This window comes from Eucalyptus grandis, chromosome 3 (genome assembly GCF_016545825.1).
Source record: "Eucalyptus grandis isolate ANBG69807.140 chromosome 3, ASM1654582v1, whole genome shotgun sequence".
NCBI lineage: Eukaryota > Viridiplantae > Streptophyta > Magnoliopsida > Myrtales > Myrtaceae > Eucalyptus > Eucalyptus grandis.
This window is the reverse complement of record NC_052614.1, coordinates 6,761,396-6,775,227: the sequence shown is the minus strand read 5'-3', so window position 1 is coordinate 6,775,227 and position 13,832 is coordinate 6,761,396. Positions and strand designations below refer to the sequence as shown.

Genomic DNA, 13,832 nt, shown 5'->3' with positions numbered 1-13,832 from the left:
GAAAAAGGTTAAAACGGGTGGTTACCAACCTAATTGGTCAACCACTCAACTTTAAGTACTAGCATGCAAGTGTGTGCATTCGGCAGTGCAAAGTCATTCAACTTTTAGATGAGCAAGCCTTGTGGATGCGATTTTTGATACGAGGTTATTACGGGAAACCATTGCTTTTGGTTGAGCATGTCTGACTTGGTTAAAAATTTAGAATGTAGAAAATGTCGTCGCATTGGTTGGATGACAGAAAAAGAGTAGAACTACAAAGGGTGATCATGAATTATCATTCAGGAAGGAATTCAAAATTAATTGAGGATGGGAAACGATTTCACAATCACAACATTAGCCACAATTATTAGCCCTAATCTAAACTAGAAGTAAAAGCATCATTATATAAATATATGATAAATGACTTGAAGCTAAAACCCAAAACTAAGATAGACCTGTAGCTGAAAAAAGCAAATCACTTGCAAAATTACAACAAAAAGAAAACCAAAACCAAGCTTGAAACACAGTTCAAGTCAAAGCTCGACGCAAAGTTTGGTGAAAGTCGAAGTTTCACTTATCGGAATTTGATATATTGCTAGTTCCCTTAGCATTTGGACCCAAGGGAAGTAATCCCGTACTCCATCAGGCAAGACATCACTAAAAGACCTCTTTCATCCTCGTTTTATCTCCCACTTGCAAAGAACGCCCCAATCTGACGTACGTGAAACGATGACAATAAACCGACGAAAGTTGACAGTGTAGCGCGGGAGATGGCAGGACCGAATTTTTTCATCCTCGAGCAATATTTCAGGAAATAATGGGCACAAATTTTTGCAAGCACAAGTTGTAATTTTTTTTTATATGCAAGGCATGGCATCCAACGTCAGCATCAAAGGGCTCATAATTCACACCATCCTAAACCAAACAAATGGAAACCATTATATGCATAAAGACTGTCATCAGAGTGTCTGCGAAGTTGACATGATTCACACTGATGTTTTTGTCATTGTCCTGTTAATGACAAGCATGTTCTTTGCTCCTCTCCGAGAAAATAGGCGGTCTTCGATGCCAAGATTGGAAAGTGAGAGCACCTCGCTATTTCGTCACATCAAAAGTGGCACGGAGATTGGATATCATGACTGGACATTCTCCTTTCTCGTCGTACTCAGCAATCTCACCCCTGATAAGTCAATATTCTCAAATAACGTTCCCTCCAACTGCACAAAGGAAAATTTAAAAGGCGAAAAATATGAGTCAGACTGTTGATGGAAGCATTTTTTTCCCCTCGTCTAAACATGTTTTGAAAGCAATTCGTAGAACTACTCAAATGTCATCCGGGGAAGAGAGAAAATAAGCAAATGCTCTTTACTCATACTGAGTCTGAGACCACAGATCAAAACAGATGGCAGGGAGGCACGTGTTGATTCAATGGATATGATTGTTAATTGGCCTAAGAGTATGCACGCAGAATAAAGCAAACTCAAAACATATCTGGATTCATAGGTAAAAGAACCGGCACAATTGATAACAGAACAAACAAAGTGGAACACCCTCAATACAATTCAAACTATTGTACTCTCGGCATGGTCTAAAACCTGACAGACACAGGATTTGTTGATTCAATTCAGAGTTAAAAAACTGATTGGGCATATAAAGCATGAGGCTTAGCACAAATAAGGAGATCGATACGATACTGATAATTCTGCAGATAAAAGCATGGAGAATAACACTCCAAAATGATTAAAAAAACATCAATTAGGTATCTGTAACAAAACTGTACATGGTCGTAGCAAACGATATGTACCCAAGAACAAGAGAAATAGACAGCTGTGCTTCTCACATTGCTCTCGAAGACCATATTATAGGAACATAAGAACATATACATGCACATAGATGATGTCATAAATCATTCATAACCTCTGACCACGGTGAAAAAACACCTCTTCAGCAACGCAATGCACAGAGAAAAAATCATATCCAATTAATCATCGGTTAAGAGAACTTACAGATTCAGCCTTCCAAAGACCAAGAAAAGAATATTCAACAGGTTCATAGCCTCTGCAGTCAAATAACATTAATGGTGCATATTTCCCCGATTCGCTGTCTTCCTGTGTCAATGGCCGACCTTGCCCAGGGATCATTGTCACTGTTCCATCCCTCTCACAGAACTTGCACTGTGAAGGAAAGGAATACATTCAGAGGATTATCAGCAAAATCAGATGAATCAGCCAAATGCTAAAAGATCCACTTATAATTAATTCAAGGACAGTCAAGTAGTCAAACTATCTAGATTGATAGTAGGAACTAATTGATAGATGCATTACTACATTTGAGGCTTTGAGCAAGCAACCGCCAAGAACCCTAATCTATTTAACAAACGATGGCCTCTGCACGGTGTAGGGATGACATGGGAATTACCTTTTGAACAAGATGAGTGGTTCCCTTGCTATTAGGAATCGGAAGGCTTTCACCCAGTGTCAAACACGTTTCCTTCTGAGTTACCTCGCCACACCTCCCGCATCTCAACTGAAAACAGGATCATTAGCAAACAAGGCAAACACAATTCCAGTTCTAAAATTGAAACCGCTGTGAAGGAGCAAATCCGGTTTACAATGCAGACAATGTGTTGATTTGATTGAGTTAACCCCATCTCCCTTCGTCCATGCTCATGCCATAAAATATTATCCTCCACGCTAATGAAATATAAGATATCCAACGCATTCATTCGGCGAAAGGCATAAAGATTTCTACAATGGCAAGGATCATCATTGTCGGTGCTCGATTAGGAGGGCGTATATAGCTAAACACGGCAGGAGCTCCTCAGACGACACGGAATTTCACAACAACAGCTCCAAACGTCGGCGAATCAGGTACATAACTCAGTTCGCCACAGATTCTAATAAGAGTCAACAAGCGTGATCGCCAGACTAACCTAACTCAGGCACACACGCACACCTCTGCAGGAACTACTTGTCAAGAGAATCATCGAGACAGGTACGGACGGAGACGAGAACGAAATGCGCACAGAGTAAGGCGAGCGAGCAAGCAAGCAAGCTCGACGACAACGATCCGGAAAATGACCAGCCGGAACCGGAGCAATCATCAGCTCGGAGCGGCCACGGAATCATCGCAAGGAGGAGGATGACCGGCAGGACTCGACCGGAACGAGAATCGGGAGCTCCGGCGACGCATCGGCGGGGGAAAAATTTCACGCGAGAAGAGCGGCGGAATCGAACCGGAGGACGGAGACTGACCTTGAAGAAGTAGGAGAAATCGGGATCGTCGCAACCGTTCTGAGGCTGGAGGTTGGTGAGGTTCTCGAGGTCGGCGGTGATCTTCAGCATGTAGTTCACCATTTTCGCTCGCTTCTTCTCTCTTTCCTCTCGAGCTTCAAGAACCGAGCTCTCTCTCTCTCTAGAGATATGAATATATGTGCTTGGAAATGAAGCGGGCGAAGCGTCGGGGCTTTCTGTTGAATTCGAATTGTTCTGGGGCTTTCTGTCAAATTCTAATTGTTCTCTCTTTGTGGGTAAATTTCGCTTATATCACTAGCCCAAAAAAAAAAAAAAAAAAAAGGAAAAGGAAAAGGCAAAAAAAAAAAAAAAAAAAAAGGCTTACTTACGTCACCAAAACTTTGTTCAATAGAACTTATAATTTTTCAAAAATACATTATTGCTGCTATATAATTGATGAAATGTAGATTTGCACATAATATTTCTTAATTATTTAAAATTTAAATAGCATCAAATCTTCAGGACATAGTAAAAAGTATATTTCGCTTTTATAAAGCTTAAACAAAATAGGTCGTGTTCATAAAGCGGGCTTTTTGACAAGAAGAGGTTCTTTGAATGGTTCTTTTTCTTTACGGAGAGAAAAGAGTAAGGCGTATGGGGATTTATTTTATTATATAAAATAGTTAGTTATAAAAGATATTTGTTACATACGTGTATACATGCCTTCTCGATTTAAAAAAATTATACTGAATAACTAAATTGTGGGGGAGGGGGTAAATGTTATTTTTCTAATTATCGTATGGATATAAAAATAGATACAGTAAATGATGCCCACCCTTCGATGTGTGGAAGAAGTAAGGAAGAAAAAGAGGTAGAATAGAGATCATGGAGATGAAGGTGGGAGAGTGATCAGGGGAAAGAAATGAAGCTAGAAGAAATCTTTAAATTACAACATCGACCTCTTTATTAAGTAAATAAAAAAAAATTATCGAGGGTATTTTACGGAAATTCATTACGAATCTATTTAATAAAAGGATAGGAGAAGGAAGTACACAGGGGGGGAAATAGTGTAAAGAGAAAAGAAGAAGTAGGCTTATTAAGGAAGAACTATAATGATCTAAGCGATAGAATCCAATACACCTGTTCTAATAAGGTTAGTTTTAGAGATCACGAAACTAACGACGTAAGATATTTAACTTATATATGCACGATAAGAAACTCTATTCGGTTCAATCGGACTGCGATAGTAATTTTCTCGACTTCATTCAGATCCAACAAATTTTCAAGAAGATTCTCTCATGATATCTCGCCAAAAAATATAATGCCAACCCAAGATCCTTGGGATAAGGTAAGGCAAGGACTGCCCCCAATGTTAGAGATTGCATATAAACAAAACTTGGAGATCCCGATTTGTCCATAACAGGTAAATTCATACAAATCCGGGATCGAATAGCGGAAACATAAATATCAACTTATCTCCGGCCATTGATGAAATCTAAAAGTGGGAAACCTCAAAATCTTTGATGGATCCACACAGAACGAGGGATCTGCAATATAGAAAACACACGTCCTGTTCTACTGGTCAATCCCCTTCACAAAACTTGATGGTGTGTTTTTCGTATCGTTAGGGTTTGAACCAGCACGACCCGACGTTTTTATTCTGTTGGTTACGTTACGGTATCTCCCATCAAGACCATTATGGCAATGTAATAACGGACAAATATCACTTAATACACGTGGGTAATAAAATTGGGCAATAATGGGAATTTATATAGGGAAATCATTGGGTAGTTATTAGGAATTAATATTGGAATCATATTTAGAATAATAAAATATATTACACATTTTAACACCCAATACACCAATTATGCATCCTCACTGATACGCCAATCTGCAATCGACGCACTGCCAGAAAATTACCATATCGCAGCAAATCATGTCCAAATATGAGAACCCAAGACAGGTCCCAGAGACGGAACGAATCCACATGTAAATTATAAGAGGGGTATCTCATAGAGGGTAATCAATGAAGCCAGGGTTCCAAGAGGGCTTGCTCATTTTGCTCCAGGGACTTGCTTGGAACAAGAGCAAATTCCCATGGCTTCCTTGAGCAAACCCGCCATCTTGTTCCTTGTGTTATTCCTAGTCGATGGTGCGTCGGTCGTGCCGTTTGTACATGGACGAAGGGTTGTTCCGGGAGAAAGCAATGGCACATCAAAGATGACTGAGGTTATTGGTTTATCCATTCTCATGTTGATATACTTTCTGTGAAGATACTGTGATATGAAGGATGCCGTATATAAAGCTTTGGCTTGGTGTTTTTGTAGACAGAAGATGGAGATGTGATTGATTGTGTTGACATAGAGAAACAGCCTGCTTTGGATCATCCCCTACTCAAGGGTCACAATATACAGGTTTTGTAATATTCTGGATGGTAATCCAGCTTCGATCGCTCTATCTAATGAAGTATATATTGCGATTTTTGTTCTTTGTACTCATGAATTTTCATCGCTCGAAACTTCGACAGAGTCTTTGGAAAAGCTGTTTTTCTTCGTTTCTTCAATCTTTTTTCTGGTGAAGCCTGTCTCTACTGAGATATTTCATGTCTGTTTTTCCAGAGAGACAACTTCAAAACAGGCTGCTTCAATCATAAGCGTCCTGGGTTCGTGCAACTGAGCCGACACCAGTACTTAGGGGTTGTCATAGGCCCTCTCTCGGTATACGGCGATCCTGTTCGACAGTACCAGACCCCACTCCTGATTTTACAGGTAAATTCGCATTCTAATCCCCTTCGATATTGGTCTCTTCATCAGCATATATATAGTCATGCATGCGTGCGCGAGCAGCACATGTCCGTGCAGAAATGCATGCTGCAAGTTTATTTAATAAGGGAGTTTTCGCCTCAACTATTAGTAATGAAACTATAATCTCATCTCTAATATGTTGGTCTCCTAACGGGTGCAAACACTGCGAAGTGAGAGCTCAGTAAGTTCCTTCTTTCTATAACGCGTATTACCATTCCTTCCCCGTCCCACTATAACGCGTCTCAGTTTCATTGCACGGCAGGACGACAAAGCACTTGTTCCAAGGTGAGACCTTCGGGTACTTGGCCGAGCGACATCTGGGGCGGCAAAATCTTGGGCAGCAGGAGTCAAAGCCAAGATCACAAAGGTGATGGGAGAACGATAACAATTCGAATAATATCGAATTAACGCAATGGAATAAAAAAATCTCCCCTATCACTGAGTTGGTGGGTCCTCCTCTAATGTCGCTCCGGGGTTTACCACTAGGCTGCAGACGGGATTTTCTAGGTACCAAAAAAAAAAAAAAATCTCTCATTTTGTATAAACTTAATAGAAATCGATATAGTAGAATAAAATAAATACAAACATGCGAACATGACGATTTTTACGTGGAAAACCTCCTTGATGTGAGGAGATCAAAAACCACGGGACTGGAGTCCACCCGAAAATCTTCATTATCAAAAAAATTGGATGAATAATGTTTTCTCTAGCAAATACTAGAGGTACATAGCAGCAAAGCCTTCAAGAATATAAAACGCAGGTTTTGATCAATTTATGAAAAACCTGATATAGAGAGTTTCAAACGAAAATCAAACTGTTCAGATTCGAGAAGATTGCGCTACGAACATGCTGACAAATTTTAGCTCAATCGGATTAGGAATCGAACTTCGATGCCAGCTTGATGTAAATCGACTTTGCCCCAACCTCCAGATTTTTTTTTTTTTTTGTTACTACATCTTTTTTTTTTTTTTTTTTTTTTTTATGACCTTGGGAACCCCGTAAGCCGACAGCCGGCAGACAAACCCTAGAGCGACGCTAGCGGAGGACCCACCATCCCGACGTCGCGCTTAAGATCCAGTGCAGCCAGTGGGATTCGAACTCCTCTCCTCCTCGCAAAGGATCATGGGAGCCTTATCCAACTGGGCCACCGCAGGCGGTGGTTAATTGTTACTACATCTTTTTTGTGGCTACACTTTTAAAAATAGTGAGAAACCATATTTCTCCATATGACTTATCATATGGGCCCAAGCTCTTTTTGAGCTTGCAACTCATTGGGCTTCCTCCACATAGGAGTGAACCCAGCTAACAAAAGGGAATACTTCGAAGCCTAAGATGGGAAGCGGGCACCTGGTGGAAGGCTTCTCGAGAACATGTTACGTCAACAGCCTTGGTTTGGTGAACCAGACACTTGAAAAATCAGAGCCGAAATCCCTCACCTTCATGACCACCTCGAGGGAGCGCTATGACGTGAGGTTGAGGCCTGCGAGGGTGCTACGGTGTTGACCCTCTACTTTGGAGGGAGTTGACCGTGGATTTTGGAGGGCCTCATCTAAGATTAACAAGCATAGTTAATCGAGTTCAATACATCTTTCCAATTACTTTCCTGGTATAATCTTTTCTGTAAGAATGGGGCTACTTCAGCCTTCTGGGACGCTCATGTTGACGTTGGCGATGTTCTAATAGGTAAAACTGCCCGATCTTTTGTCAAAAATAGGTTGTTATCCAATTGGCACCACGCTGCATTTGCATTCTTTTAACCAAACTCAAATTACAATCGTAAAAGACTACTTCAAACTAAGAGTTTCTTTAGAGACAGATCACTCATATCTGATAAGGTCTTGCTTGGGTAATGAAACGTTAAAATTACAACATTGACGTCTTTATTAAGTGAGTAATGAACATTTATCACGGGTACTTTGCAAAAAATTTAGTAAGAATTCGGTTTAATAAAAGGAAAGGAGAAGGAAATAAAGAGGAGAAAAAGGAAGATAGAATGAAGAGAAAAGGAGTGGGCTTATCAAGAGAAAAACTATAGTGGTTCACGCATTAGAGTCCAATATGCCCACTCCAGAAAGGTTAATTCTAGATATCACAAAATTAACAACATAAGAAATTCAACTTGTTTGTGCATGGCACGGAACTTCATTTAGTTCAATCGTAATATGATGGAAAACTTCTTGACTTCATTCAAATTGAATGAATCCCGGATATCTAGAGTGTCAAAACCTGGCATGGGGACACTTAAATGCCAAAAGTTGGGGGACATTTAAATGCCAAAAGCTAGAAATGTAACATTTAAATACCAAAATTGGAATAAAATGGATTAATTAAGTGCCACGACAAGAAAATCCAACCAAAATACATATGTGGCATTTTTTCGATGAAGTAAGTGCAAAATGAAATGTTTTGCACACCAACGTGTTTAGATTTGTGCAAAAATGATGTCGTTTTGCCAACATGGCTAGATAATTAATATAAATATTAATTAAAATAAATAAATTTATTTATATAAATAAAATTATTAAAATAAAATAAAATAAGGAAGAAGATGAAGATTGCAAGTGGCTGAGGGCTCAGCCCTCTCCGCCACCTCCCTGTTGTCACCAAGCTAGGGGCCGGCCGACCTTAGTTGACCAGCTACGATGGCTTGCGACCCATGTAGACAAGCAATATTAATAAAAAAATTGTCATATAAAATTTCAAGTGGGGTTCGTGAGACTCGTTACTCGGGTATTCTATTAAAAAAAAAAAAAGTGACAATTAAGTATCATTTTCTTAATTTTTAATATTTTAAATAGGGTTAATACTGCTGAAAAATCCCAAACTGGTACACCTGTGACAAATCTATCCCAAATTATTTTTTTGACCACCAAAAACTCCAAACTGGTATACCTTTGACAAATTTACCCTAAACTAGTACACTTGTGACAAATTTACCCTCCGTTAGTTTTAGTTAAATTTTCTTGTTAAATTATAAAGTTAAATGACATGTGACAATTGACCAGTATACCAATTTGGGATTTTACACTCTGTTTGTCACAGTTTACAATTTTTGTGATTTTTTTTGTATTAATTTAATTTAGCGGAGGGTATATTAGTCACAAATTTACCAGTTTGAGGTTTTCTGTGGTTGAATAAATTAGTTTGGAATGTACCAGTTTAGGATATTTTATAGTTAGTCGGGGTAAATATGTCACAGGTGTACCAGTTTGGGGTTTTTCATGATCAAAAAATAGTTTGGGATAAATTTGTCGTAAGTGTACCGGTTTGGGGTTTTTCAAGATATTAACCCTTTTAAATATTACATTGTGTCAAGTTTTGGCACTTAAACTGTTTTTTTTTTTTAATCATAAAATCATCAACCAAGATTATTATGACATCTCACCATTGAAAAAAAAAAAACAAAGGAAAAATTGCTAACCCAGGATCCATGGAACAAGGTAAGGCCTGCCCCCAATATACCAATTCTGCATTCTCACTGGCACAGTACACCTCCAATCAATATGTTGTCAGCACAGTGCTAGAAAATTACCGCATTTGCAGCACATCTTTCCCTTCTACAAAAGTTGAGAATCAATGCTCAATCATGTCCAAATTTGAGAATCCAAGAGAGGACCAAAAAAGGAATGAATCCCCATGTATATTACGTTGGGGTTTCATGAATCATGTATATGTAAAATTAACAAAAACACAGCGGAAACAAAGATGATATATTTCTATACATGATTTTCCGAAGGCGTTGTTCGTGCGTTTTAATCAAAAATTTGAATATAAAATGGGAGTTAAACGAATTACTTCTCAAAACGCGCTTAAAACAAATTGGTTCGAATGTTCTACAGTTCAAGCCCCACAAACGTCGGACCTCTAGTTCAGACACACCAACAATGGACGTCGAATGGAAGAGAGAATTTTCGCATAATCACCACTATGATCGTGCTATCTATCTCGTGAAGACAATCCGCCGTATCCTTGATGTTTTAGTCACGGCCCGAACTAGAGAGAATTCTTTTTCTTTCTCACGTCTCTAAGACACAAAACAAACACCCACTTTCTCTCTATTCGTAGCAACCTTTTGCGGCATTTCTTTTTAAAATTTCTTCATGAATCAGCAACGGTTGCTGATCGTGGGATCAGCAATCGTTGCTGATCCTCACTCTCATGCACGATCGTGCATGTGCACGAAGCTTCAATTTTTTTTATTAGTATGAAATGCACATATCATTGATTAATTAATTAATTAAATGAATAAATAAATAATTAATCAATCCCCTTAAAAAATAAAAAGAACATAATCTTTATATGTATATTTGGAATACATTAACATATATTCACTTTGGGCATGTATGTGCATCATATGCAGATAGGCTCGTGACTATAATATAAATTAAATTAAATCTCATTTAATTTAATTTCAAGTTGACACAATTCAATTACAGTAATTGAAAACACATTTACAACATTATTTCTTTCTTGTTACACGTTATCCTAATTGTTTATGGTGTGTGATATCCCTAGGTTCATCACTAAGTTGGTAGTAAGACTTGTACTAACACATTAGTATTCCCAAATGAATTAATTGTCACGATTAATCTTTGGGTCCTACAAGCCATGATTGACATCTAACAATATGTCATGGCTACCTAGATAGTGTGAATGTTTAAAGAACATAATGAACCTGTTAGTTTTGACTACAGTATAATTTAATCCTTCTGTCTTACTATGTCCTAATCGAACAAAAGACCATAGAATATTTGTCAAATCACCAATTCGATCATATGCATAAATCTAATTGACATGCATTTTATTTGAGACATAAATAATTTATTCTCAGTTACAACCCTGGCCGAAGATTTCAATGTAGTGTTATAATTAGATCGTATAGGACATCATTATTATACATTGCATGTAACAAGGAGACATATTTCATATTGCGCACACGTGCAACTTCATATATGAACAAACTATGACCATCGAGTATAAAGACGGATCAACGACCTGGCATTACGTGCACTTGTGAACCATAGTTGTTCGACACACAAGTTAACACTGTGCCTCAGGTCTAAGGATTATTTATACAAGATCAAAGCATGGACAATTAGACATTGACCACGCTAAAAGCTTCCATGTTGCTAATCGTTCCATATGCGTCATGTTCAGTGAACTTATCTAATACAAACACTTATGTTCTTAACTCAGACATCACAATACCTAATGACTTGTGACTCATCATTCCCTTAAGTATCCAATACTTAATGGTGAAGTTATGAACACACCGGTCTCAATAGGATTATTAATAATCCATTGACCAGGAACGATTTAAAGATTCAACCTAACTATGAACTTGTCACACATATTCTCGACGTCTCAAGAATAGGTCTAGTTGCAACTAATCTTATGGAATCATTCATAAATATAAAATAATTGGACAAATGAATAAATACGTCATTGCCATTAATTAAAGAATAATAATGATAGTACAACTAAAATCCCTAATATGTACCTATTACATAGTAGCTTTAGGGCATACATCCAACAGTCTCCCACTTGCACTAAAGCCAACTTGTCTAGTACCTCAAACCAATTTTGTCAATATGCCTTTTAAAAGATGACTGAGGTAAGGCCTTAATGAAGGGATCTGCCACGTTTTTTGCTGAGGCAATTTTCTGCAAGGCAATATCACCTCTCCCAACAATTTCTCTGATGAGATAGAAGGGTCTCTCAATGTGCTTGGACTTCTGGTGAGACCTTGGTTCCTTGGCTTGAGCTATCGCCCCATTGTTGTCACAAAACAATATAATCGGTTGCTCAATTGAAGGAACGACTCCAAGTTCAGAAATAAACTTTTTCATCTAAACGGCTTCCTTTGCTGCTTCAGAAGCGGCTACATGCTCTGCCTCAGTGGTGGAATCAGTAGTTATGCTTTGTTTGGAACTTTTCCAACTAACTGCACCACCATTGAATGTAAAAACAAATCCAGACGTAAATTATAATCATTAGGATTCAATTGAAAATTAGAATCAGTATAAGCTACAACTTTAAATTCTCCTTCTCCATATATCAAGAATAGATCCTTCGTCCTTCGCAAATACTTAAGAATATTCTTGATTGCTATCCAGTGCTCTTCTCCTAGATCAGACTGATATCTGCTAGTAATACTTACAACATGTACAATATTAGGTCTAGTACATAGCATAGCATACATTATGCTTCCAATAGCGGATGCATATGGTATCTTCGCCATCCATTCTCTTTCTTCAAGAGTGTTGGGACACATCTCCTTAGAAAGACGGATCTCTTGCCTAAAATGCAATAATCCTCTCTTGGAACATTACATGTTAAACCGTGTTAACACTTTATCTATGTACGTAGACTGTGAGAGGTCAATCAATCGTCTTGATCTATCTCTATAGATCTTGATACCTAAAATGTACGTTGCCTCTCCTAAATCTTTCATGGAGAATTTCTGTGATAAGAATAGTTTTATTGATGATATCATCGGTACATCATTTCCAATCAAAAGTATATCATCAACATACAAAACTAGAGATGCAATTGCACTCCCACTGATCTTCTTGTATACACAAGGTTACCTCATCAAAACGGATATTCCAACTTCTGGAGACTTGTTTGAGTCCATAAATGGATCTCTTAAGCTTACACACCTTTCGTTTTTCACTATTGGATTCAAAACTCCGTGATTGTTCCATATAGATGTCATTCTCGAGAAAACCATTTAGGAAAGCCGTTTTGACATCCATCTGGAATTTCTCATAATCTAGGTCAGTTATAGCGAACATAATCCGAATGGATTTTAGCAAGGTCAAAAGTGAGAAAGTTTCGTCATAATTAATTCCTTCTTTTTGACGATATCCTTTTGCCACCAGCCGTGCTTTGTAATTTCCAATTTGACCTTTAGCATTCATCTTCCTCTTGAAGATCCATTTACAGTCAATTGGTATAATACCATCAGGCAGGTCAATTAAGGTCCAAACTTCATTGGAATACATTGAATCCATTTCTAATTTCATGGCTTCTAGCCATTTACCAGAATCGATGTCCGACATCGCCTCCTTATAGGTTTTAGGATCACTAGATTGATCACTATTATTCACAATGAATAATGGTTCAATATGATCAACCGAGTGTCTATAACAAGCAGGTGCGCGAGACGATCTCACATTTCTCCTAAGAGGTTGTATATCAGAAGCTCCCACTGAATCAGAGATTGGTATCTGAACTCGGTTGTTTGGTACTTCATTATTTTCTTCTTGTAAGACTATTTTCCGCCCAGTACCACCTTCTTGGATGAACTGATTCTCCAGAAAAGAAGCATGCTTTCTCACTAATTGGTTTGAATGAAAATAGAGATAATATCCAAGAGTTTCCTGTGGATATCCAATGAAGCAACATTGTTCAGATCTTGCCTCCAATTTTTCCATTTTCAGTTTTTTTACGAAAGCTGGATAACCCCAAATCTTAATATGATTAAGACTAGGTTTCCTACTATGCCATATCTCATAGGGCGTAGTTAGAACATATTTGAATGGCACTCTATTCAGTATATATACAGCTATCTCAAGGGCATATCCCCAAAGGGATATTGGCAAATCAATGTAACTCATCATAGATCGCACCATATCTAATAAAGTACAATTTCTTCATTCAAATACACCATTATGTTCTGGACTTCTAGGAGTTGTCCATTGTGATAAAATGTCATTCTCTTTAAGTAGTCCATGAATTCAGTACTATGGTATTCACCTCCTCGATCCGATTGAAGAGGCTTAATACATTTTCCTGTTTATTTCTCAAGTTC

At 38.1% G+C, this 13,832-nt stretch overlaps 1 protein-coding gene across 1 annotated transcript; it reads right to left on the bottom strand.

Moving 5' to 3' along the window:
• Positions 1-807: 807 nt before the first annotated feature.
• Positions 808-3,444, bottom strand: LOC120291254 (CXXC motif containing zinc binding protein-like). Its single transcript, XM_039308377.1, has 4 exons — positions 3,234-3,444; positions 2,398-2,505; positions 1,986-2,153; positions 808-1,196 (listed from the first exon to the last, which is right to left on the bottom strand). Exons 1-4 carry the CDS (start codon positions 3,333-3,335, stop codon positions 1,113-1,115), a joined length of 462 nt encoding a protein of 153 aa, XP_039164311.1. The 5' UTR covers positions 3,336-3,444; the 3' UTR covers positions 808-1,112.
• Positions 3,445-13,832: the final 10,388 nt, after the last annotated feature.